The following is a 24,851-nucleotide window of genomic DNA, read 5'->3' on the forward strand; positions in this document are numbered from 1 at the left end:
CCTTCTCTGACCGTGAGGTCCTCTGGGATACGAAGTTCTTCTCTTTCGACCATGATGTTATGATGTGGAATACCAATAGCGAAGTTACAAAACCATGACATTCAGACTGCAGGATGATTTCCTGATCTGATGGATCTGGCAGCACCACACACCCTCGCTGACTGCTATTCCGTTCAGCAGTGAATTGGCTCTGCAGGGCTGCCAATGGCCCCTGCCAGGATTTCAGCCTTCCATCAGCAGTGTGCTGAATGACAGCCTCTCCTTCTGGGCTGTCAGCAGCGCTGCTCCCAACACAGCGCACACTGTGCGGTTCTGAGCCCAAGGCATTCCCGGTGGGGAAGGGCACACAGTGCCCCTTTTCAGCTCCTCAGGAACAGGGGAGCAGCCCAGCACTGGCATTTCCCAGGCAGCCATGGCTTGGCCCTGCTTGGACCTCTCCCAGCATGGAGCCTTCCTGGGGTAGAGCTGAGAGGTCACCTCTGCACCTTTCCACACGGAGGGGATCTGACAGCACCGCCCCGTGAGTGTCACGTCCTGTGCATGGAGGGTGGGAGTGTGGGAGCACAGGGACTGCGGTGCTGTCACACAACAGCAGCTCAGCACCACGCAGCTTTCATTCTCACTGACCCCTCCCAGTGGGTTTGGGGTGAGAAATGGAGAGAAAGAGGAAGAATTTGCAGGTTCAGATAAAATCTATTTACTGAGACTGAAAACGAAGAGAGACATAACAGTAATGATGATGAGATATATGAATATATTTTTCCAAAGCAAGTGATGCACGAAGGAATTGCTCAGCACCCAAAGACCAATGATAAAACTGGAACAGAATAGGAGGCAGGAAATATTGGGGAATTTATAGGGGATCTATAGGGCATGTGTAGGAAATGGAAGGGGAGCAAAGGGACGTGTCAGGGGATCTCAAGAGGAGGGGTAGATTGGGACAGATGAGGGGGTCTCAGAGGAATGGTGGTGGTGTTTGGGAGTGGATGGGAGAGCATTTGGAGGTTTCAAGGTCTGCTAAGTGTTTTGCGGGGATAAAGAAGGACTTTGGGGTAAGAGATGAGCATTTAGGGATTTGGTGTGTCTGGGAAGCATTTGGGATGTACCAGTGAGAATTTGGGATTGTTCGATTTGGGGAGGTTATCTGGTTTGTGGTTAGAACAGGATATCAGGGAGTCCCAAGCAGGGAATTTGAGGTCTGTCCCCTTCCACACACCCCAGAAATGAGACACATGGGGAGGCCCATCAGCGCGGTAAATCAGTGCTCACTGTGGTGTAGATGACAGGGGACTGGGGGGCAGTGGAGGAAGTGGGAGACTGGGAGCACGGGATGGCAGCTGGCATCTCGGTGTAGGTCAGATCCTGGTTGTCCCTGGAGGGCCCCTGGAGATGGAGGAGGAGAATGGGGTGCTATCATGGGGGTCCCCAAGATGTGTGAGCTGAGTGTGGGTCTGTGGTGTAGGTATGTGGGGGATGTGGCCATGAGGAGGAGTCTGCGTTTGTGACTGGGCTTAGCTTTGAGGTCTGCATGGCGAATGTTTGGGGGTCCAGCCGTGGATTTGGGGTGCCGATAGGGTCTCGAGGTGTTTAGGGACTGGTGGAACACAGAGGCTCAATGCTGGTGTCCCCATGGGCATTGGGTTTCCCTGTGGGTGCATTTAGTGCCCCTCTAGTCATGAAATCGGTGCCTATACGGTCTAGAGGGGGTTTAAGGCTTGGAGGGCATCTTTAGGTCTGGGTATTTTGGGGTATCTGTGGGCTGGGGTTCCCCACAGTGCAGTTTTGTGTTTCCCAAGGGCTGGATACGGGTGGTGCACATAAATGTGAGGGTAAGCCATATGAGGTTGGGGGTCACTTGGGGTCCCCTTGGGGAAGGTTTGGGTTTCCATGGAGATGCGAGGTGTGGGTCCCAAGAAGTGAACTGGGATTTGGGTTCCACTGACTCGGACCCTTACCTGGAATTGCACTGACTTGGGTATCTCAGGGGTGACACCTGCATCAAAAAGAGGGGGAAGGGTGGGAGTTATGTGTGGGTCTCAAGGAACAACTGGGAAACCATAAAGGATCTGCAGAGGGTCAAAGAATAAGCAGAGGACACTTGAGGGGATGCATAGGGAATGGAAACCATTGAAGTCCTTCCTCACCTGCGCTCTCATCTGTCCGTGTCCAGAGGCTGCGGGCATCGAAGACGAAGTAGAGGCCCAGGCTGAAGACCAAGACAGCAGCACAGCCCCTCAGCACAGCCACCACCAGGTCCCCATGGGACCACTCCTTGGCACCTGTGGGCTCCGAGTGGTTGGGTGTCCCCATCACAGGGCAGGGATGCCGTGACAGTTCCACCCATGGCTGACACTGGGGCCCTACAAATGGGATCTCCGACCAAACTGGGGTTGCAGGTGTGGGTGTCACCTCCACCACCATGCTATCTACAGGGGTGAGGACACAAATGTGTGGCCCTTGGGGTTGTAGGATTTTTTATTGGTGCTGCAGTGGCCAGAGTCCCTCCTCAGTGGGTGAAGGTGGCTGTGCCCCACCAGTGGGATCCTGGCACAGGATACGAGCTGAGCATCTCTATTCCTCATCTCTATGCAGGAGGAATGTGCCACCACAACCCCCATTCCAGCACTGGGTGGTGATATCAGTCCCCATTCCCACACGTAGCCTGGGCTCAGGGAAATGCTGAGCTGAAGGAAGCAGCGGTTTGTGTGCAGGGAGGGGAAGAGATGGGACTTGGCCGTGTGGGAAAAGCTCAGGGCCAGCCGGTGTCCATAGTGCCCTCACCTGTCAGCACCAGCTCCACGGGGTCACTCTGATTTGATGTCCACAGTGGCTCTGACACCTGGTACCGACACTGATATGTCCCGGCGTCCTCCAGGTTTGTGACAGCAAAGGAGAACTCAGCTGCATCCTGCTCCTTGTCTTTTTCCTTGTCAAATCTCAGAGTTCCATTGAGCCAGAGCTGGACCCAGGCAGCCATGCGGGGCAGGTGGCAGCGCAGGGTGACAGTGTCCCCCAGGGACACCCCCTGGCTGGGGTGCAGCGACAGGGAGGGTTGGGGCACTAGGACAGGGGACAGCAGTCAGCCTTATCCCTGCACACCCGCCTGGGCCCCTCTGCTGGCCCCCTGCCCCCGCTCCGCTCCCTCCATCCCCATTCTCCCCATACTCACGTTGCTGTGCCCTGCTCGCTGCCACCAGCCACCAACCTGCAAGGGACACAGTCCTGGTCCCACTCAGGGCCACCAACTCCCGTGGCGCCACATCCCCATTGTCACTCACCCAGGATGAGGGCCACCGCCATTGGTGCCATGAGGCAGGAGCAGCCTGGGGACAGTGAGACTGCAGTGGGGAAAGGAAGTGGCCGGAGAGGCAATCTCATTTCCCCCTGGGGACAGGATGCCATGATGTCACATCCTCGTGACAGATTTCCCCCATCTGTGGTGACAGTGCTGGGTCCCAGATAGGGTCACACACTCAGAACACTGCACACAGCCTCTGTTGTGGTGTTCCATGCAGGCGGTCAACCCCTGAGTGTCCCACACTCCCCAAAGTTCTGCCATCACGTGGCCTTGAGTGGTGTCCTCCGTGGGTTGCCCAGCACAGAACATGTGGCTTCAATGGCGTGTTCCACATGGGAGGTCACTTGTGAGCCCCAACACGTCCAGCCTGCTGTCACCACGCAGTTTGGGTACCACACTCTGTGCTCTTTGCTTTCCTCTGTCATGCCCTCAGGGATCAGCACAGACCGGCTGGGGACACTCTGACACCCACACAAATGGGGAGGGCACACACTGAGGGCACTGAATCTGCACAGTGCCCCAGTAGGGCAGTCCGTGCTTTCCTGGGGTCTCCAGGACAGCAGAGTCAGAGTGAAGGAACAGCTCAGAGCTGTGCGCAGCAGCTCTGAGGCTGCTGTACCGCTGAGAGCAGTTGTGTTGCAACACACACGCGTGTGGTTAGGAACATGGACTCATTGAGGCCTTGGGGTGGCTGGGGACACATGTGGGGTCCCACAGGACTGGTGATGTGATGTTGGGATGGATTGCAAAGAGTTCTGTTTGCCAGAGGCACGGTGGGTGTATTTCTGGGCAGGACTGGGAAGGCCTGAGGGATTCCTGGGCAACGAGGAGTTCTTCTGGGGCAGATGAGGAAGAAGTGCAGACTGGGGATATCGAGACTGCCGTGGGGACAGAGAGTGGCCAGACAGCTGCTGTCATTTTCTCCTGGGGTCAGGATGATGAGATGTCACCTCCTGATGCGGCAATATTAGCCCATAGGGGTGGTTGCACCGTGGGGTCCCTCTGGGTTGGGACAACTGGAGAGGTGCACTCTGCACACTGTGACTGCTGAGGTGCCCCACACGCTCTGCACCCTGGGGTGTCACACACTGTCCCAAAGGACTGAGTGTGTCCCCTGGCATGGTGTCCATAAGCATATGCCAGACTCTCTGCACAGTGCCCCAGTAGGGCAGTCTGTGCTTTCCTGGGCTCTCCAGTGCAACAGAGTCAGACAGTGACTCAGAGGAACAGAAGACCATTCATTGAACTTTACATTTGCAACCAATCAACTTGTCCCCTGTAACAAAATTAGGGGACTTTCACGAAAAAGTGAATGAGCGATACGGATAAAGGGTACTTTGGCACTGGTGTTATTGCCTTCTCTGTTACCTCCAGGGAAATTGAGGTTATGGCTGCTGCAGGAGAAGAGGAAAAGATGACTGGGAGGAAAATGAGGAAGAGAGAGAAAAAGAAAGAAAACGGGAAATTGAGAGAAGCAGAGAAGGAACGTAAGAGAGAGAGTTGGAGGGAGAAAAGCGATTGTGGTCTGTTTTGAGGAGCTGCAGGAGCAGAAGGGGGGATGAGAGCGCTCATCCAAAGGTTGAAGTCTCCACCTGGCCAAAAGGAGACAGCAAGAAATGCATGTGAGGAGTTCCTGGGGTGAGGTTCCTGCAGTGCGAGAGCGATGGCACTGCTGAGCACAAGGAGCACATTGCATCCATGGCCGCTGTGCCATGAGCGCACGCTGCAGGCCAACGGGCAGAAGCATCCAGAATTGCAGGGCAGCCCTTGCAAGAGGAGAAGCAGCGCCAGCGCAGGGATGGAAACAGCCCTGAGAGCTGGGATGGCCCAGAGGGAAGGAACAGCTCAGCGCTGTGAGCAGCAGCTCTGAGGCTGCTGTACTGCTGAGAGCAGTTGTGTTGGAACACGCTCTGCTCACAGCTGTGGGGATCTGCACCCACGGTATTAAAGGGTGCGGAAGGATTGGAGGGCAATGAAAGGATGTTGTGGTTAGAAATGAGCATTTAGGGATTTGATGTGATTGAGCATATGGAGGCTCTGGCAAGGACTTGAGGGTGTTAGATTTAGTGAGGTCTGGGAATCACTGAGGGGGAACAGGGTGTCAAAGAACCCACAACAGGGAAGTGGGGTCTCTCCCACACAGTGCCCCCCAAAAAGGAGACACCTGGGAGGGAGGCCTTAATGGGGTCTTCTAGCAGCCACATTAGCATCAGTATCTGGGAGCTGTGGACTGGTGGGTGCCCCCATGGGATGGGATCTCCTGGTCGGCACAGGTCAGTCCCTCACTGTCACCAGGGGTCACATGGAGACAGCGGAGAAAGACTGTGGGGCTCCTCAGGATGGCAGTGAGGAGGGACAGCTCTGTTGTAAGTGTGAGGTGAATGTCCAAGACGATGCATTTGGGGATCTGGGAGGGATTTTGATTTGGGGTCCAATTGGTCCAAAACTGGGAGATCCTATGTGTGGCTTTTTGGGGACCCACTACATGGTTTGGGGTTACCCATACTGATGGGGAGATGTTTATGGCTGGGATTTCCCCAGGGTCTGCAAGGGCTACAGTTTGGGGCCTGGGGGTCTCTAATGCAGTCATATGATTTGGGGAGTCCTGGGGTCCTCACGTGAGGGGATTTGGGTTCCAGGTGGAGTATGGGGGGCAGATGGGACAGGTTGGGATCCGGGGTTCCTGACCCAAAGACTCATCTGGAACTTCACCTCCTCAGGAATTTGTGGGTAGGCACCAGAGTCAAAACCAAAAGGGAGCAGAGTGGGCTTATGGGGGATGAAGGGGGTGTGAAACTTGTTGGACTTGTGAGAATAGGCAGGGGGTGGAGGTGGATGCAGGTAACACTTGGGTGGATTTATAGTGGATCAGTAAAGGATGGACACAGATGCACAAGATGACTGGGACTAGATAATTTATAGGGTCTGGAAGGGGAGGCAGGGGATACATGATGGATTTATAGGTGGTGGGATGGGGGCAAAGAACACCTGGGGGAATTGATAGGCAATGTATAGTGGATCCAATGGTACACCTGGTGGATTCTACAGAGGAAAGGAAGGAGAGGAAGAGAAAGACTGGGGAGATGTGTAGAAGATGTACAGGAGATCAATGCCATTAAATCCCTTCCCCACCCAGACTCTCATCTCTCCGTATCCAGAGGCTGCGGGCATCGATGACAAAGAAGACGCCGAGGGCAAAGATGAGGACAGCAGCGCAGCCCCTCACCACTGCCACCACCAGGTTCCCACGGGACACCAACTCAGCACCTGTGGGGTACAGGTACTTGGGTGTGTTCATCCCCAGCATCACCTCCATGGGGAAGGGATGTGATGACACAGCCACTCATGGGTGTCACTGTGGGTAAGCAGATGGGGGTTTGTACCTACCTGGGGGTGCAGGTGTGGGTGTCACCTCCAGCATCACGCTGTCCCCAAGGGGTGAGGACAGAAAGGAGTAGTTCTTAGGGCGATAGGAGCACCTGTAGGTGCCACTGTCAGCTGGGGTCACCCCAAAGAGGGTGAAAGTGGCTGTGTCCCCACCACTGGACTCCTGGCGCTGGATAGGGGCTGAGCTCCCATCCTTGTGCAGGAGGAAGGTGGCCCCATAGTCCGTGTTCCAGCAGCGGATGGTGACATTGGTCCCTGTTCCCACATGTTGCTCAGGGTGAAGGGAAATGCTGGATGGGGGATACCTGAGATCTGCATGAGGGAGGGGACAGCAGTAGGACACGGTCCTGTGGGGAGCAGCCAGAGCCATTTGCTGTCCCCAGTGTCCTCACCTGTCAGCACCAGCTCCACGGGGTCACTCTTCTACTGATGCACCTCAGTTGACTCAAACACCCAGTACTGACACCAGTAACGACTTGCGTGTTCCCGAAATGTGCTAACAAATAAGAACTCAGCCGCGTCCTGCTCCTTCTTCTTCCCCTTGCTGTAAAACCAACCTCCTTCCCGGTACAGCCGGACCCAGGCAGACAGCCGGGGCAGGTGGCACCGCAGGGTGACAGGATCCCCCAGGGACACCCCCTGGCTGGGGTGCAGTGACAGGGAGGGTCGGGGCACTAGGACAGGGGACAGCAGTCAGCCTTGTCCCTGCATACCCTCCAGGGCCCATCTGTTCTCCCCCCTCCACTCGCATCCCTCCCTCTGTCCCCATTCTCCCCCGGTCCCCATACTCACTTTTCTGTGCCCTGCTCGCTGCCACCAGCCACCAACCTGCAAGGGACACGGTCCTGGTCCCACACTGGGCCACCAACCCCCGTGGCACCGCGTCCCCATTGTCACTCACCGAGAATGAGGTTCACCGCCATTGATGCCATGAGGCAGGAGCAGCCTTGGGGACAGTGAGACTGCAGAGGGGAAAGGAAGTGGACGGAGAGCTGCTGTCAGTTCCCATTTCTTTTTCAGGATGATATGATGTCACCTCCTGATGTGGACATATTAGCCCATAGGGGTGGTTGCACTGTGGGGCCCCTCTGGGGTGCGACAATTGGAGAGATGCACTCTGCACACTGCACCTGTTGAGGTGCCCCACACGCTCTCAACCCTGGGCTGTCATGGTTCATGGCTGCTGCAGGAGAAGCGTAAAAGATGACTGGGGGGAAAATGAGGAAGAGAGAGGAAAAGAAAGGAGAGAAATTGGAGAGAAGCAGAGAAGGAACATAAGAGAGAGAGATGCCGGGTGAAAAGCAATCATGGTCCATTTTGAGGAGTTGCAGTGCTGGTGCAGAAGGGGGGATGAGAGCGCTCATGCAATGATTGAAGTCACCACCTGGCAAAAAGGACACATCAAGAAATGCAGCTTCTCTGGTGTCACAGAGTTATGTAGATAAAGCTGTGCCCATGACAGGTCCGGAAAGGTCCGGAGGTGACCTCTCAGCTCTACCCCAGGAAGGCTCCATGCCGGGAGCAGGTCCCGAGCAGGGCCAAGCCATGGCTGCCTGGGAAATGCCAGTGCTGGGCTGCTCCCCTGTTCCTGAGGAGCTGAAAAGGGGCACTGTGTGCCCTTCCCCACCGGGAACTGCCTTGGGCTCAGAACCACACAGTGTGCGCTGTGTTGGGAGCAGCGCTGCTGACAGCCCAGAAGGAGAGGCTGTCATTCAGCACACTGCTGATGGAAGGCTGAAATCCTGGCAGGGGCCATTGGCAGCCCTGCAGAGCCAATTCACTGATGAACGGAATAGCAGTCAGCGAGGGTGTGTGATGCTGCCAGGATCCATCAGATCAGGAAATCATCCTGCAGCTTGAATTAGAAGGACAAGGAACAAGGGATGGACCTTGCCTTGCTCTCAGACTGTGGGACAGCATTTTTGAGTCTGATTGAATGTACTGACACACAGAGGCTGTGTGCGGAACCCATATTCCCCATGAAGGAGTCATGCCTTCTCCTTGTCTGTTGTTTCCAGCCTGCCTGCACTGCTCACTGGTGGGTTCGCCCTCCTGGGCTTTCCTTTTCAGGTTGACAGCCTCTGTCGAAGCCTTCCTCGTTCTTCTTTGCACCCCTCACCACGTCCAGTTCCAGCTGGGCCTTGGCCTTCCTGCCCCCAGCCCCACACAGACCAGCACCAGCACCACGCTCCTGCCACGCTCCCTGGCCCTGCTGACACTGCCTGTGCATCTGCTTCTTGCTCTCCACTTTGACCAGCAGGTCCCGCTTCAGCCATGCTGCTCTCTTGCCTTTCGTTTCTGGACTGCCTGCACTGGGGATGGAGAGCTCTTGTGCCCTGAGCAAAGCGGCCTTACACATCTGACAGCTCTGCTCCTCTCCCTGTCCTTGAGGACAGATTCCCAGCATGTGTGGGCTGCTTTCCATCACTCTGTTCTCTCATCCATCCATCCATCCATCCATCCATCCATCATCCATCCACCCAAAAAAACTCCATTCAGTCCCCACATCCACCATCCAGCCCCATAAATGTCACCCATCCCCAAAAATATCCATCCCCTCTGAAACCTCCATCCAGCCCCTAAATCTCCATGCAACTCTGATCTCTACAGGCAGACACAATCTCTACATCCAGGCCCACAAGGCTCCATTCAGACCCAAAGCCTCCAACCAACCCAACATTTCTATTCCAGCCCCAAACCTCCATCGAGACTGCAGATCTTTCATGCAGCTCCCAGATCTCCCTGTTGCCCCCAAAATTCTCCATCCAGCCCCACAAAAGTCCTCATTCTGGACTCCATCATCTCCATCGAGCTCACAAACTCTCCAGCATTTCCTCCTTCCATCACCAAAAGGGGGAAGTCAGCTCTCCTGCCCTTCCCCTCACTGCTGCTCCCACACACAGCCCTCCCACGCACAGACTTTCTCTTCTCCCCCAGTTTATGGCTAATCCCTATGTCACGAAGCTATTTAGATCAATCTAGATCAATCTATGCCCATGCAAGGCGGCAATAGGCCCATGGGTCCAGTAGCTCGCAAAAAATGAGAAGGGAAAAGGGAAAGGAGTAGGGGAACACGACCTGGGCTCAGAGAGGGAAAGAGAATGGAACAGCGGCAATGATCTAAGGAGGAACGCTTACTTTACTGGCCATGATATCGGAATGCAAGATAACACAAAGTAATACAATCTAATTGAAATTGAGGGTAATAAATCAAATAAAACAAGAGAGAGAACGTTTCCGAAACTGAAAGGCCTACTTGAATGAAGGCGCTCGGCTTGGAAGCACACCCAGCCCTCTGCGTGGCTACCAGAGAGAGAGAGAACTGACAGAGCCCGATCCCGTGACTTCTGTGCCTATATCTTCCTTCTCTGACCGTGAAGTCGTCTGGGATATGCAGTTCTTCTTCTCTTTTGAGAAGCAGGTATCTGGAAGGTTGTCAATCCACGGACCTGGAGTACTTAACCCTTTAATTACCCGTGCTGTCCATGCTGTTATAATGTGGAATACCAACAGCAAAATTACAAAACGATGACATGCTCCACTCCATCTTTTCTGCTTTTTAGCATCCCTTGGGGGGTGGTGAGCAACTGCTTTGTGCAACATTTCTTTACAACTCTCTACACATAAATACACACATGTAGACATATACTATAAGCATTACTGTTATTTCTCTCTTCCTGTTTTCTCTTAGCACATAGATTTAATCTTGACCCACAAGTTGTGGCATTTTATTCTGAGTCTCTTCGGGAACCCACTGGGAGGGGTCAGTGAGAATAAAAGCATGTGTGGTGCTGAGCTGCTTCCGGGTGACAGCACCGCAGTCCTTGTGGTGCCCAACGTGGGGCCTGAAGGGTGCAGATCCCCACAGCTGTGAGCAGAGCGTGTTCCAACACAACTGCTCTCAGCAGTACAGCAGCCTCAGAGCTGCTGCTCACAGTGCTGATCTGTTCCTTCCCTCTGGGCCATCACAGCTCTCAGGGCTGTTTCCTTCCCTGCGCTGGCGCTGCTTCTCCTCTCCAAGGGCTGCCCTGCAATTCTGCATGCTTCTATCCTCTTGTCCAGTGATTTTTTTTTTCCTGGATATTTCAGCAGTGTTTTTGTTCCTTACTGCTTTCCCAGCAGCTCAGCACTTCATTGCCTGATGTGCCCACTGAAGCCAGAGGTGAATTTCCACCACAAGGTGAGCAACCTATGGCACCTATCAACTTGTGCTAAAGGGAAAGGCTGCAGCATGTGTGTATCTATACCCAAAATTGGAAATTAGAAGAAGCAAAGCCCAGATCAGAAGCCCAGCGGGTGCTATTTCCTGGCACCGGATGCAGATACCGGCAGGTCTGTCACAAAGCAAGAAGTGGCTCTGGGGTTTGTCATTTTGGGAACAGTCTTGTGAACTTGTGATCTATGGACGGGGAAAATAGCAGCGTGGATTTCAGGCATTCTGCAAGTGGTTTTTCTCCTGCTGAGAGGCACTGATGGTGAGTAGTTGGTTTGGGTGTTGGGTGCCTCACTGCTAACTTGCTTTGGGGGTTTCTTGTTTCATTGTTTTCCCCAAGAAACACCAGGAATGTTGGCTGAGTTATGGGCTGATCCTGGTCTGTAGTGGGGACAGGAGGAAGGAAGGGATGGGGAAGAAGGAAGCCTGCAAGTGTCCGGAGGTGGGATGGATGTACATCAAAAATCAGCGCTCATCAGGGAAACCCGATGTGAGGAATTGGAAGTTGAATCTGAAATGGTGATAATGCAGCCTGGGTCCTGGTGGGATGAGGCTCTAACACAGACCCACTTGCTGCCAAGTGCCATCTGCTCTACCCTGGGATCATTTCACAAGGCATGGGGTCTGTGAAGCTCCCACTGCCATGCTCTTGAGGACCTGCAGAGCCTCCACCACCTCCACAACAACACATGCAGGGGGTGTCCTTCTCCCTCATGCCCTATCCACCCTCCAGCAGGAGCCCAGCCCATGGGTGCCTGCTGCCATCACCTCCTTCTACCAGCTCCTTCCCCACGGGGAACCACTGCAGCAACTGGTTAGGATCCACAGACCCCCAGAACTGGGGGAAACACAGCAGCCGTCAACTTCTGAATCAACGTTGCGCCGGAACCACGATGGAAGATCTGTTTTTAAACAAATGGGGACTCTTCCAGCTCCCACCCTCTGCCCACGCTGGCACCGGGTCTTCCTGAAAACCAGTGCTCTGGGGCTGCTGCTGCTACTGCTGACTGCGCTCGGCGTGCAGGGTGAGTGACAAGCTTGTAACCACATCCACCGCATAGAAACCACAGCTTCTCAGAGCAGAAATCTGGTCCTTTTCCCCCAGAGTGCTATCCTGGGCTTTGTGTCGGGCTGGGGATGACCACCCTGCAATCCCAGTGCTTCACCCAACATGGGCAGAAGATGCAAGCAATATTTCTATGCTTTCAGCTGGCTTCACTAATTGAGGGCAACCACAACCAGAATAGATGGGCACAAAAGCTGGAGGGTCCAACCCCATCTCTGCTTGCTTCCCATGGCTTTGTCCCCACACAAGCACATCTCACCCCACTTTCTGCCTTAGAGTTTCCTGGAAAGCAACACCACATCCAAGCACTCCCCAGCACAGCACTGAGATCCAGGGAGAGGAATGGGGTGGAGCCGTGTGTGACCTCTTCCCTTCTGCAGTATCTTTACCGATCCACCAGGGGCAGCAACCTGGAAGGACCACGGAGGAGCAGCTGCTGAGGGAAGCTTTAGGGAAGGAGCCTGGGATGGGGGATAGCACTCGAGGTTGTGGGGACGTATAGGGGGGGGGGGGAATCTTGGGGAGCACATTTTTGGGAGCACTCGACAGATGTGCAGGGTGGGGAACAGAGAGGCAGTCTCCCTGGGGGTTCCCACAGGGCTGCGGTGTCACTGAGGGAAATGTGGCTTTTCCTGAACCGCAGATGTCTGCTATGAGGAGAGGGGGGAGGACCTCAAAACTGGGGTAAATATATTTAAAAAGGAGATCCTTCGCTGTGGAGCACAAAGTAGGACCCACCCCACAGATTGCCCCATAGATTTGGTGACCCACACTCACCTATGGACCCCCCCAAAACCATGTCCCATTGCTCACCTCACAAAATTGGAGTCCCTTCAACCAACCACGACCCATAGATTTGGAGATGCCACAATCACCTGTGGAACTCCAAACGCTGCCCCACAGACCACCCCATGGATTTGGAGACCCACCACCAACCCTTACCCATAGATCTGAAGGCCTCACAAACTCCTGTGGACCTCCAGCTGCACAGAGCATAGCAGCACAGTGCGACAGAGCATTCTCAGCCACCACACCCCATAGGAGCCACATGTGCTGTGTTTGGCATCCCACGAGGAACACCATACAAAGCCACACACTGGCAGCAATATGAAGACAGCGTGTGACACATGAGAGGTGACAGCCTGTGTGGGGCACCCCAGTAAGGGCAGCGTGTGCCACTCCACAAGTGCCATCCCATTGTAGGCCACATGGTGCCAAAACTTGGGGATCACAATTTTCACATAGGGAGGTGACATAATGGAATCATGTCCCAAGGGGAACAGACAGCTGTTCTCCAGCCACTCCCTGTTCCCACTACAGTCTCACTGTCCCCAAGCTGCTCCTGCCTCATGGCACCAATGGCGGTGGCCCTCATCCACGGTGAGTGACAATGGGGATGTGGTGCCACAGGGGTTGGTGGCGCAGTGTGGGACCAGGACCGTGTCCCTTGCAGGTTGGTGGCTGGTGACAACGAGCAGGGCACAGCAACGTGAGTATGGGGAGAATGGGGACAGAGGGAGGGGAGTGTGGTCGGGGGGCCAGCAGAGAGGCTGAGGATGGTGTGCAGGGACAAGGCTGACTGCTGTCCCTCGTCCTAGTGCCCCTGACCCTCCCTGTCGCTGCACCCCAGCCAGGGGGTGTCCCCGGTGGACACTGTCACCATGCGCTGCCACCTGCCCCAGCCGGCTGCACAAGTTGAGCTCTACCAGGATGGACTTTTGAGATCCTACAAGGACATGGACAAGCATCAGGTCATGGCTGAGTTCTCCTTGGTTTGTGTAATGTGGAAGATGCAATGAAGTATTGGTGCCAGTACCGGGTTTTGGAGCCACCGGGATTATCAGAGAAGAGTGTCCCCTCGAATTGGTGGTGACAGGTGAGGGTTATGGGGCAAGCAGATGGGCCTGGGCATTCTCCGTAGGGCCATGTCCTATCTCTGTTATCTCCCTGCATTCAGATCATCGATATTCCCCACCTAACATTCCATGAACCAGGAAAAAATTGTGGAAGTGGGGACCAATGTCACCATCCAGTGCTGCAATCAGGGCTATGGGGGCATCATCTTCTTGCACAAGGACGGGCACTCAGCCCCTGTGCAGCACCAGGACCCCCCTTGGCAGGGGCACAGCCACCTTCATCCTTGTTGCGGTGACCCCAGCTGACAGTGGCACCTACAGGTGCTCCTATCACCCCTAGAACTACTCCTTTCTTTCCTCACCCCTTGGGGATGGAGTAACGCTGGAGGTGACTCCCACAGCAGCACTCCCAGGTAGGTACCCACCCCCCATGTGCTTGCCCCCATTGCCACCCATGGGTGGCAGTGTCATCACATCCCTTCCCCATGGAGGTGATGCTGGGGATGAACACACCCAAGTACCTGTACCCCACAGGTGCTGAGGTGGTGTCCCGTGGGAACCTGGTGGTGGCAGTGGTGAGGGGCTGTGCTGCTGTCCTCATCTTTGGCCTCGGCATCTTCTTTGTCATCGATGCCCGCAGCCTCTGGATACGGAGAGATGAGAGTCTGGGTGGGGAAGGGATTTAATGTCTTGGATCTCCTGTACATCTCCTACACATCTCCCCAGTCTTTCTCTTCCTCTCCTTCCTTTCCTCTGTAGAATCCACCAGGTGTACCATTCGATCCAATATACATTGCCTATCAATTCCCCCAGATGTTCCCTGCCCCCATCCCATCTCTTCTAAATCCCCCCATGTATCCCCTGCCTCCCCTTCCAGACCCTATAAATTATCTAGTCCCAGTCATCTTGTGCATCTGTGTCCATCCTTTACTGATCCACTATAAATCCACCCAAGTGTTACCTGCCTCCACCTCCACCCCCTGCCTATTCTCACAAGTCCAACAAGTTTCACACCCCCTTCATCCCCCATAACCCCACAATTCTCCGGTTCTGTTTTGTCTCCGTGCCTACCCACAAAATCCTGAGGTGGTGAAGTCCCAGATGAGACTTTAGGTCAGGAACCCCGGATCCCAACCTGTCCCATCTGCCCCCCATACTCCACCTGGAACACAAATCCCCTCACGGGAGGACCCCAGGACTCCCCAAATCATATGACTGCATTAGAGACCCCCAGGCCCCAAACTGAAGTCCTTGCAGACCCTGGGGAAAGCCCAACCATAAACATCTCCCCATCAGTATGGGTAACCCCAAACCATGCAGTGGGTCCCCAAAAAGCCACACATAGGATCTCCCAGTTTTGGACCAATTGGACTCCAAATCAAAATCCCTCCCAGATCCCCAAATGCATTGTCTTTGACATTCACCTCACACTTACAACAGAGCTGTCCCTCCTCACTGCCATCCTGAGGAGCCGCACAGTCTTTCTCCGCTGTCTCCATGTGAACCCTGGTGACAGTGAGGGACTGACCTGTGCCGACCAGGAGATCCCATCCCATGGGGGCACCCACCACTCCACAGCTCCCAGGTACTGATGCTAACGTGGGTGCGGGAAGACTCCTTTAATGCCTCCCTCCCAGGTGTCTCCTTTTTGGGGTGCACTGTGTGGGAGAGACCCCAGTTCCCTGTTGTGGGTTCTTTGACACCCTCTTCCCCCTCAGTGATTCCCAGACCTCACTATATCTAACACCCTCAAGTCCTTGCCAGAGCCTCCATATGCTTCTCAATCACATCAAATCCCTAAATGCTCATCTCTAACCACAGCATCCTTTCATTGCCCTCAAATCCTTCCGCACCCTTTAATACCATGGGTGCAGATCCCCACAGCTGTGAGCAGAGCGTGTTCCAACACAACTGCACTCAGCAGTACAGCAGCCTCAGAGCTGCTGCTCACAGCGCGGAGCTGTTCCTTCCCTCTGGGCCATCCCAGCTCTCAGGGCTCTTTCCTTCCCTGCGCTGGCACTGCTTCTCCTCTCCAAGGGCTGCCCTGCAATTCTGGATGCTTCTGCCCGTTGGCCTGCAGCGTGTGCTCATGGCGCAGCGGCCATGGATGCAATGTGCTCCTTGTGCTCAGCAGTGCCATCGCTCTCACACTGCAGGAACCTCACTGCGGGAACTCCTTACACGGGCACTCTTTGCTCCACACAAGTGCTGTGGAACAACAAAACCCATTTTCTGACAGGTTTTCTTTGCTTGCTACCTCTCAAACATTTTTAAGGCAAGGCTCTTGCCATAACAACAGAGGCTGCAAAGCCCGAGATGCCGTGAGATAACCGGACAGCCTTTGTGTGTCCACCAATGGCACTGCTTCACCACAAGCACCTTTCTGGTACAGACACATTTCTGACCAAAGTGTCATTGTGAACTCACTTCTTTACATCCTTGCGATGCTGCAGCTGCCCACCAGCAGGCACAAAGGGATGCCCCGAGAAGCTGCATTTCTTGCTGTCTCCTTTTGGCCAGGTGGAGACTTCAGCGATTGGATGAGCGCTCTCATCCCCCCTTCTGCTCCAGCACTACAGCTCCTCAGAATGGACCACGATTGCTTTTCTCCCTCCAACTCTCTCTCTTACGTTCCTTCTCTGCTTCTCTCCATTTCCTCTCTTTCTTTCTTTTTCTCTCTCTCCCTCATTTACATCCCAGTCATCTTTACTCTTCTCCTGCAGCAGCCATAACCTCAATTTCCCTGGAGGTAGCAGAGAAGGCAATAACACCAGTGCCAAAGTATCCTTTCTCTGTATTGCGCGTTCATTGTTACTTATTCTAAGTCCCCTAATTTCAGTGCAGGGCAGTTGATTGGCTGATGGTGGACAGTTCAATAAATGGTCTTTTGTCGTTCCTCTGAGTCACTGTCTGACTCTGTTGCCCTGGAGAGCCCAGGCAAGCACAGACTGCCCTACTGGGGCACCGTGCAGAGAGTCGGGCATATGCTTGGGGACACCATGCCAGGGGACACTCTCAGTCCTTTGGGACAGTGTGTGACACCCCAGGGTTGAGAGCATGTGTGGCACCTCAACAGTCACAGTGTGCAGAGTGCACCTCTCCACTTGTCCAAACCCAGAGGCACCCCATGGTGCAACCACCCCTATGGGCTAATATTGCCGCATCAGGAGGTGACATCACATCATCCTGACTAAAAAGGGGAACTGACAGCAGCTGTCCGGGCACTCCCTGTCCCCTCTGCAGTCCCACTGTTACCAAGCTGCTCCTGCCTCATGGCACCAATGACAGTGGCCCTTATCCTCGGTGAGTGACAATGGGGACGTGGTGCCACAGGGGTGGGTGCCCCAGTGTGAGACCAGGACCGTGTCCCTTGCAGGTTGGTGGCTGGTGGCAGCGAGCAGGGCACAGCAACGTGAGTATGGGGACGGGGAGAATGGGGACGGAGGGAGGGGAGCGTGGTCTGGGGGAGAGCAGAGCAGGCCCAGGAGGGTGTGCAGGGACAAGGCTGACTGCTGTTCCCTGTCCTAGTGCCCCAACCCTCCCTGTTGCGGCACCCCAGCCAGGGGGTGTCCCTGGGGGACACTGTCACCCTGCGCTGCCACCTGCCCCGCATGGCTGCCTGGGTCCAGCTCTGGCTCAATGGAACTCTGAGATTTGACAAGGAAAAAGACAAGGAGCAGGATGCAGCTGAGTTCTCCTTTGCTGTCACAAACCTGGAGGACACCGGGACATATCAGTGTCGGTACCAGGTGTCAGAGCCACTGTGGACATCAAATCAGAGTGACCCCATGGAGCTGGTGCTGACAGGTGAGGGCACTGTGGACACCGGCTGGCCCTGAGCTTTTCCCACACGGCCAAGTCCCATCTCTTCCCTTCCCTGCACCCAAACCGCTGCTTCCTTCAGCTCAGCATTTCCCTGAGCCCAGGCTACATGTGGGAATGGGGACTGATATCACCACCCAGTGCTGGAATGGGGGTTGTGGTGCCACATTCCTCCTGCACAGAGATGAATGCTCGGCCCATATCCTGTGCCAGGATCCCACTGGTGGGGCACAGCCACCTTTACCCTCTGAGGGGGGGACTCTGGCCTCTGCTAGCACCAGCATGTAATCCTACAGCCCCACAGACCACACATTTGTGTCCTCACCCCCTGTAGACCGCGTGATGATGGAGGTGACACCCACACCGAATGGGGACAGAGGGAGGTGAGTGTGGTCAGGGTGCCAGCAGAGGGGCTGAGGATGGTGTGCAGGGACAAGGCTGACTGCTGTCCCCTGTCCTACTGCCCCGACCCTCCCTGTCGCTGCACCCCAGCCATGGGGTGTCCCTGGGGGACTCTGTCACCATGCGCTGCCACCTACCCCAGCCGGCTGCCCAAGTTGAGCTCTACCAGGATGGACTTTTGAGATCCTAAAAGGACATGGACAAGCATCAGGTCATGGCTGAGTTCTCCTTGGTTTGTGTAATGTGGAAGATGCAATGAAGTATTGGTGCCAGTACCGGGTTTTGGAGCCACCGGGGGTATCAGAGAAGAGTGTCCCCATCGAATTGGTGGTGACAGGTGAGGGTTATGGGGCAAGCAGATGGGCCTGGGCATTCTCCACAGGGCCATGTCCTATCTCTGTTATCTCCCTGCATTCAGATCATCGATATTCCCCGCCTAACATTTCCATCAGCCACGAAAAAATTGTGGAAGTGGGGACCAATGTCACCATCCAGTGCTGCAATCAGGGCTATGGGGGCATCATCTTCTTGCACAAGGACGGGCACTCAGCTCCTCTCCAGCACCAGGACCCCCGTGGCGGGGGCACAGCCACCTTCACCCTCTTTGGCGTGACTCCAGCTGAAAGTGGCACCTACAGGTGCTCCTATCACCCCAAGGCCTCCCTCTTTGTGTCCTCACCCCTTGGGGACAGCGTGATGCTGTAGGTGACACCCACAGCAGCACCCCCAGGTAGGTCTGAGCCCCCCATTTAGGTGTCCCTGGTGTCACTCATTTCTGGCCGTGTCACTGCATCCCATCCTCATTGTGGTGATGGGGACATGCACACTCCTGCACTCCACAGGTGATGAGAGGAGGTCCTGTGGGAACCTTGTGGTGGCAGTGGTGAGGGGCTGCACTGATGCCCTCACCTTTGGCCTCGGCATCTTCTTTGTCATCGATGCCCGCAGCCTCTGGATACGGAGAGATGAGGACTGGTAGGGAAAGTCTTAAATGTTTTTGATCTCCTATAGATCTCCCCAGTTGTCCCCTTCCTCCTCTTCCATTCTCCTGTAGAATCCACCAGGTGTGCCATTCAATCCACCGTAGGTTGCCCAACGATTCCCCCGAGTGTCCCCTGCCCCCATTCCAAACCCTATAAATTCCCCCACATATCCCTCTGTTTCCCCTTCCAGCACCTATAGTTTACCCCCGTCATCTCGTGCATTGGTGTCCATTCCTCACTGATCCCCTGCAAATTCACTCAAGTATCACCTGACTCCCCTTCCATTCCTTCCATATCCCCACATGCCCTACAAGTGTCCCTTCCCCTTCATCCTCCATAATCCCAACCCTATTCCCCTCCTCTTTTGACACAGGGGCTGACACAAAAATCCCCAAGGACATGCAGTTCCAGGTAAGGGCCTGGGTGAGGGATCCAAAATCCCAACCTGTCCCTTGGACACCCCACACTCCAATTGAACCCTCCACCTCATATGGCTTACTCTACGCTTATGTGCACCCCCAGATCCTGGCTGTGGGGAAGTGCAAATCTGCATTGTGGAGACCCACCTCGGCCCCAGACCAATGTTTTTGGAGTCCCTGGGGATCTCCCAGCCATAAACACCCCCCTGACAGTGTGGGCAACCCCAAACCATGTAGTGGGACCCCAAAAAGCCACGCAAAGATCTCTCAATTTTGGACCAATGGGACCCCAAATCAAAGCTCCCCGAGATCCCCAAATGCACCATATTTCACCACCAGCTCGCACTTACAACAGAGCTGTCCCTCCTCACTGCCATCCTGAGGAGCCCCACTGTCTCCATGTGACCCCTGTTGACAGTGAGGGACTGACCTGTGCCGACCAGGAGATCCCATCCCATGGGGGCACCCACCACTCCACAGACCCCAGGTACCGATGCTAACGTGGGTGCTGGAAGACCCCATTAATGTCTCCCTCCAAGGTGTCTCATTTTTGGGGTGCACTGTGTGGGAGAGACCCAAATTCCCTGTTTTGGGCTCCCTGATGCTCTGTTTCCCCTCTCAGTGATTCCCAGATCTCACCAAATCTAACCCCCACAAGTCACTGCCAGAGCCCCCATATGTTTCTCAATCACATCAAATCCCTAAATGCTCATCTCTAACCACAGTATCCTTTCATTGCACTCAAATCCTTCCGCACCCTTCAATACCGTGGGTGCAGATCCCCACAGCTGTGAGCAGAGCGTGTTCCAACACAACTTCTCTCAGCAGAACAGCAGCCTCAGAGCTGCTGCTCACAGCGCTGAGCTGTTCCTTCCCTCTGGGCCATCCCAGCTCTCAGGGCTCTTTCCTTCCCTGTGCTGGCGCTGCTTCTCCTCTTGGAGGGCTGCCCTGCAATTCTGGATGCTTCTGCCCGTTGGCCTGCAGCGTGTGCTCATGGCACAGCGGCCATGGATGCAACGTGCTCCTTGTGCTCAGCAGTGCCATCGCTCGCGCTGCAGGAACCTCTCCATGGGAACTCCTCACACAGGCACTCTGCTCCACACAAGTGCTGTGGAACAACAAAACCCATTTTCTGACAGGTTTTCTTTGCTTGCTACCTCTCAAACATTTGCAAGACAAGGCTCTTGCCAGAACAACAGAGGCTGCAAAGCACGATATGCCGTGATATAACCGGACAGCCTTTGTCTGTCCACCAATGGCACTGCTTCACCACAAGCACCTTTCTGGTACAGACACATTTCTGACCAATGTGCCATTGTGAACTCACTTCTTACATCCTTGCGATGCTGCAGCTGCCCACCAGTAGGCACAAAGGGATGCCCCGAGAAGCTGCATTTCTTGCTGTCTCCTTTTGGCCAGGTGGAGACTTCAGCGATTGGATGAGCAGTCTCATCCCCCCTTCTGCTCCAGCACTGCAGCTCCTCAGAATGGACCACGATTGCTTTTCTCCCTCCAACTCTCTCTCTTAAGTTCCTTCTCTGCTTCTCTCCATTTCCTCTCTTTCTTTCTTTTTCTCTCTCTCCCTCATTCACATCCCGGTCATCTTTACTCTTCTCCTGCAGCAACCATAACCTCAGTTTCCCTGGAGAAAAGCTGCTTTCTATCACTCTGTTGCTCATCCATCCGTCCGTCCGTCCATCCATCCATCCATCCATCCGTCCATCGTCCTACAGGATCTCCTGCTCCTGGGGCTGCACCTCCAGATCCAGTATGGACACAACAAATTCAAACCACCTTCTGCCTGTCAGTCTCTCTATCTTCCCACCTGTTGGCCCTTCTATCCACCCACACATCTGAACTATGTTTCCTAATATCTATCTGTCCTTCCAATACCAATACCTCCACTCACCCCCAAAATCCTTAACCAGACCCTAAAATCCTGCAATCGACCTACAGCATCTGCGTTCTGACCCCAAAACGTCCATTCATCCCAATGATCTCCACCCATTCCCAAAACCTCTATCTCACACCAAACTCCGTATCCAGCCCCACAATCTCCATCCAGCCACCCCTAATCCTTCATCCAGTCCCAACATCCACACCCCACACCACCCTCCACACACAGTCCTTCAAAATCTCAATGAACCCCAGGACCTTCAGCCACAAAAATCATCATCCACCCCAAAAAAACTCCATTCAGTCCACACATCCACCATCCGGCCACATAAATATCACCCATCCCCCAAAAACTCTGTCCCCTCTGAAATCTCCATCCAGCCCCTAAATCAACACCAACCTCTGATCTGTACAGCCAGACACAATCTCTACATCCAGGCCCCCAAGACTCCATTCAACCACCAAATCCATCATTCATACCGTAATACCCCATCTACACCAAAACCTCCATCCACCCCAAAATCCTCCACTCAGTCCCAAAGCCTCCAACCAACCCAACATTTCTATCCAGCCACAAACCTCCATCGAGAAGACTGCAGATCCTTCATGAAGCTCCCAGATCTTTCTGTGGTCCCAAAAGTTCTCCATCCAGCTCCCCACAATCCTCCGTCTGGACTCCATAATCTCCATTGAGCTCACAAACTCTCCAGCATTTCCCCTTCCACCACCAAAAGGGGGAAGTCAGCTCTCCTGCCCTTCCCCGCACTGCCGCTCCCACACACAGCCCTCCCACGCACAAACTTCCTCTTCTCCCCCACTTTCTGGAAAACCCCACAACCCCTCTGTCCTGTTCCCAACCGTCACCCAAAGGCATTTTCCCTTCCCACCACAAATCCTGCCCCAACACCACTGTGGGATGGGGGCTGGATTGGCTTGTGGAGATGGAGATGCGCCGTGGGGAGCACACGGAAAGGACATGTGTGTGCTGTGGGGACCGATGTGGTGCAAGCACAACGCACTTGTTGATGACATGCATGTGCTGTGGAGGCACACGTATAGTGCAGACCCAGGGAGCACATGCTAAGGACACACATGAGCAGCAGTGTGTACAGCTGGTGGTGCACACATACGGCATCGCACAGACACACACAGAGGCACAGAGTTCAGCGTGTCCCACATGTGTGTTTGTACACCTGTTGTGCACATGGGATGGTGCACACCTGTTTAATACACATCCACGTGTTCACACGCACAGGTACATGGCTGTAATTCACATGTGATGGTGAGCACACTGAGCACACTGGCACTGTGCACCCTTGAAGTCCATGTGTGCACACAACACACCCGTGTTTGCATACACATCTGGGGGCATCAGCGGGGTCCCCGCGTGCCCACCTCGGTGTAGATGATTGAGGGTTCAGGAGTGGTAGAAGAATCTGGGGGGTAGGTGCTGGGGGTCACAGCTTGCAGCTGGGCGTAGGTCAGACCCTCGCTGTCACTGGGGGACACCTGGGGACACAGGGACAGCAGTGTGACCATGGGATCCCAACATCCCAACTGAGGGGATGATGGCACTGTGTAATGGTTGGGGGGCTGTCCAGGAGAAGGGAGTTGGGATTGTGGGGTGGTGTAGATTTTGGGAAGCTGTGACTGTGACATTGGGGTTCCCTGAGGGTGGTGTCTGGGGTTCCCACTATGGTCCCAATATGTTGCCTGCCCTTACAGTCTGGGGGTGTTGAAGGCTTGGAGCATGCGAGGGGGCTTCAGTTTGGGTTGTGGGGCATCCCCATGGTGGAGATTTGGAGGTCGCCATGGGCTGGATTTGAGGGTGCACACAACGTGATGGGAAGGCATAAAAGGGAGAGGGCTCCTTGGGGTCCCCACGGGCAGGGTTTGGGGTTCCCTGTTGAGGTCTTGAGGGGGGTGGGCAATGGGGCATTTTGTTGTTAGGGGTCCCCTGACCCAGACACTGACCTGGAACTGCACGGCCTCGGGACTTCTGGGGGTGGCACCTGAGTCATAAACGGGAGGGGAGAAGGGTGGGATTATGGAGGGGCTAAACAACACCAGTGGGGATCTATAGGGGATTTATGGGGGATCAAAGCCATTAAACCCCTTCCCCACCAGGCCTCTCATCTGTCTGCATTCGTCTTCTCTGAGCAACAAGGAGGAAAGAGACAGTGAGGACGATGATGAAGACAATGGCAGAAGCACAGCCCCCCGCCACTGTTGCCACCAGGTTCCTGCTGGCACCCCCACTGACACCTGTGGGGTCAAAGTGCATTAGGTGTCCCCATACATAGCCCTCACCACAGTGGATGAGGGATGCAGTGACACTGTCAGCCATGGGTGAGAAGGGGAACACTGAATGGGGGCTCAGACCTACCTGGGATTGCAGGTCTGGGAATCACTTCCAGGGTCACATTATCCCCAAGGGGTGAGAACAGAAGGCAGCAGCCGCTGATGCGGTAGGAGCACCTATAGGTGCCAGAGTCAGCTGGGGTCACCCCAAAGAGGGTGAAGGTGCCCATGCTTCCAGCACTGAGTTTTTGGCGCTGGACTGGAGCTGAGTGCCCTTCCTTGTGCAGGAAGAAGGCGACCCCAGAGATGTTGTTCCAGCAGCGGATGGTGACATTGCTCCCTATCTCAACATATTCCTCAAGGCTGAGGGAAATGCCAGGTGGGGGATAGCTGTGATCTGAGCACAGAGAGGTAACAGAGATGGAACACAGCCCTGTGGGATCAGCCCAAGGCCATCTGCTTTCCCCAGTCCCCTCACCTGTCACCACCAGCTTCATGGGGTCACTCTTCTCCGATATCCCTGCAGGTGCCAACCCCTGGTACTGGCACTGATATATCACTGCATCTTCCTTCTTTATTTCAGCCAAGGAGAACTCAGCCATGTCCTGCACGTTGTCCTTCTGCTCAATGTATGTTGGATTATCGTACTGATAGAGTCGGACCCAGGCAGCTGGCTGGGGCAGGTGGCAGCGCAGGGTGACATTGTCCCCCAGGGACACCCTCTGACTGGGGTGCAGCGACAGGGAGGGTCGGGGCACTAGGACAGGGGACAGCAGTCAGCCTTGTCCCTGCACACCCTCCTCGGCCCTCTGCTGCTCCCCTGACCACACTCCCCTCCCTCCATCCCCATTCTCCCTCCTTCCCCATACTCACGTTGCTGTGCCCTGCTTACAGCCACCAGCCACCAACCTGCAAGGGAAACGGTCCTGGTCCCACACTGGGCCACCAACCCCCGTGGCACCATGTCCCCATTGTCACTCACCAAGGATGAGGGCCACCACCATTGGTGCCATGAGGCAGGAGCAGTGTGGGGACAGCGAGACTGCAGCAGAGACAGGGGGTGGTGCTGAGCTGCTGTCAGTTCCTCTTTTGCGGCTAGGATGCTGTGATGTCAAGTCCTGATGTGGTAACTGTCGTTCCCATGGAGGTGGTGGCATTACGGGGATCCCAACAGTGTGGCACATATCTTGTGATGCCCCACACACCTC

The 24,851-nt window shown here is 54.9% G+C and overlaps 3 protein-coding genes, 1 long non-coding RNA gene and 1 pseudogene across 6 annotated transcripts in view; 2 read left to right on the top strand and 3 right to left on the bottom strand.

The window, feature by feature from the left end:
• Positions 1-13,493, top strand: part of LOC124417468 — a 29,327-nt gene extending 15,834 nt beyond the window's left edge. The window contains exon 3 of the long non-coding RNA XR_006932274.1: positions 13,285-13,493. This is a non-coding gene — a long non-coding RNA (uncharacterized LOC124417468). The remainder of the gene's footprint in view (positions 1-13,284) is intronic.
• Positions 679-3,342, bottom strand: CHIR-AB-600 (immunoglobulin-like receptor CHIR-AB-600). 3 transcript variants are annotated; one of them, XM_040654402.2, is made up of 6 exons: positions 3,279-3,342; positions 3,170-3,205; positions 2,782-3,060; positions 2,145-2,279; positions 1,956-1,993; positions 679-1,383 (listed from the first exon to the last, which is right to left on the bottom strand). In XM_040654402.2, the coding sequence occupies exons 1-6, from the start codon at positions 3,307-3,309 to the stop codon at positions 1,246-1,248; spliced, it is 657 nt and encodes a 218-aa protein (XP_040510336.1). In that variant the 5' UTR covers positions 3,310-3,342; the 3' UTR covers positions 679-1,245. The 3 variants fall into 3 exon arrangements, with proteins under 3 accessions (XP_040510336.1, XP_040510335.1, XP_040510337.1); XM_040654401.2 differs by having other exon boundaries at positions 2,145-2,360; XM_040654403.2 differs by having other exon boundaries at positions 1,214-1,383; positions 2,145-2,206.
• Positions 6,197-7,628, bottom strand: LOC107050473 (platelet glycoprotein VI-like). The gene is given in 5 exon segments (XM_040654396.2): positions 6,197-6,565; positions 6,686-6,997; positions 7,078-7,359; positions 7,478-7,513; positions 7,587-7,628. Coding segments are annotated over 5 exon segments (813 nt in total). The 5' UTR covers positions 7,618-7,628; the 3' UTR covers positions 6,197-6,413.
• Positions 13,494-13,625: 132 nt separating the features above from the next.
• On the top strand, positions 13,626-19,006 carry LOC121107816 (annotated as a pseudogene).
• A 3,230-nt stretch (positions 19,007-22,236) lies between these two features.
• Positions 22,237-24,744, bottom strand: LOC107050503 (immunoglobulin superfamily member 1-like). Its single transcript, XM_046904901.1, has 7 exons — positions 24,626-24,744; positions 24,517-24,552; positions 24,122-24,400; positions 23,729-24,040; positions 23,467-23,607; positions 23,317-23,354; positions 22,237-22,851 (listed from the first exon to the last, which is right to left on the bottom strand). Exons 1-7 carry the CDS (start codon positions 24,654-24,656, stop codon positions 22,714-22,716), a joined length of 975 nt encoding a protein of 324 aa, XP_046760857.1. The 5' UTR covers positions 24,657-24,744; the 3' UTR covers positions 22,237-22,713.
• Between the last annotated feature and the right edge of the window lie 107 nt (positions 24,745-24,851).

Source organism: Gallus gallus, chromosome 31 (assembly GCF_016699485.2).
Source record: "Gallus gallus isolate bGalGal1 chromosome 31, bGalGal1.mat.broiler.GRCg7b, whole genome shotgun sequence".
In the NCBI taxonomy this organism is placed as follows: domain Eukaryota; kingdom Metazoa; phylum Chordata; class Aves; order Galliformes; family Phasianidae; genus Gallus; species Gallus gallus.

Bases quoted from the DNA above. Each gene is read 5' to 3' on its own strand.
- LOC107050503 (XM_046904901.1), bottom strand. From the start codon at position 24,656: ATGGCACCAATGGTGGTGGCCCTCATCCTTG. The intron at 24,401-24,516 runs GTGAGTATGGGG...CCCCTGTCCTAG, and splicing joins TGTAAGCAGGGCACAGCAAC to TGCCCCGACCCTCCCTGTCG. The intron at 22,852-23,316 runs GTCAGTGTCTGG...CTGTGTCCCCAG, and splicing joins CCGAGGCCGTGCAGTTCCAG to GTGTCCCCCAGTGACAGCGA.
- CHIR-AB-600 (XM_040654401.2), bottom strand. From the start codon at position 3,309: ATGGCACCAATGGCGGTGGCCCTCATCCTGG. The intron at 3,206-3,278 runs GTGAGTGACAAT...TGTCCCTTGCAG, and splicing joins GGCGGTGGCCCTCATCCTGG to GTTGGTGGCTGGTGGCAGCG. The intron at 2,361-2,781 runs GTGAGGGCACTA...TCCCATTTGTAG, and splicing joins CGTGGAGCTGGTGCTGACAG to GGCCCCAGTGTCAGCCATGG.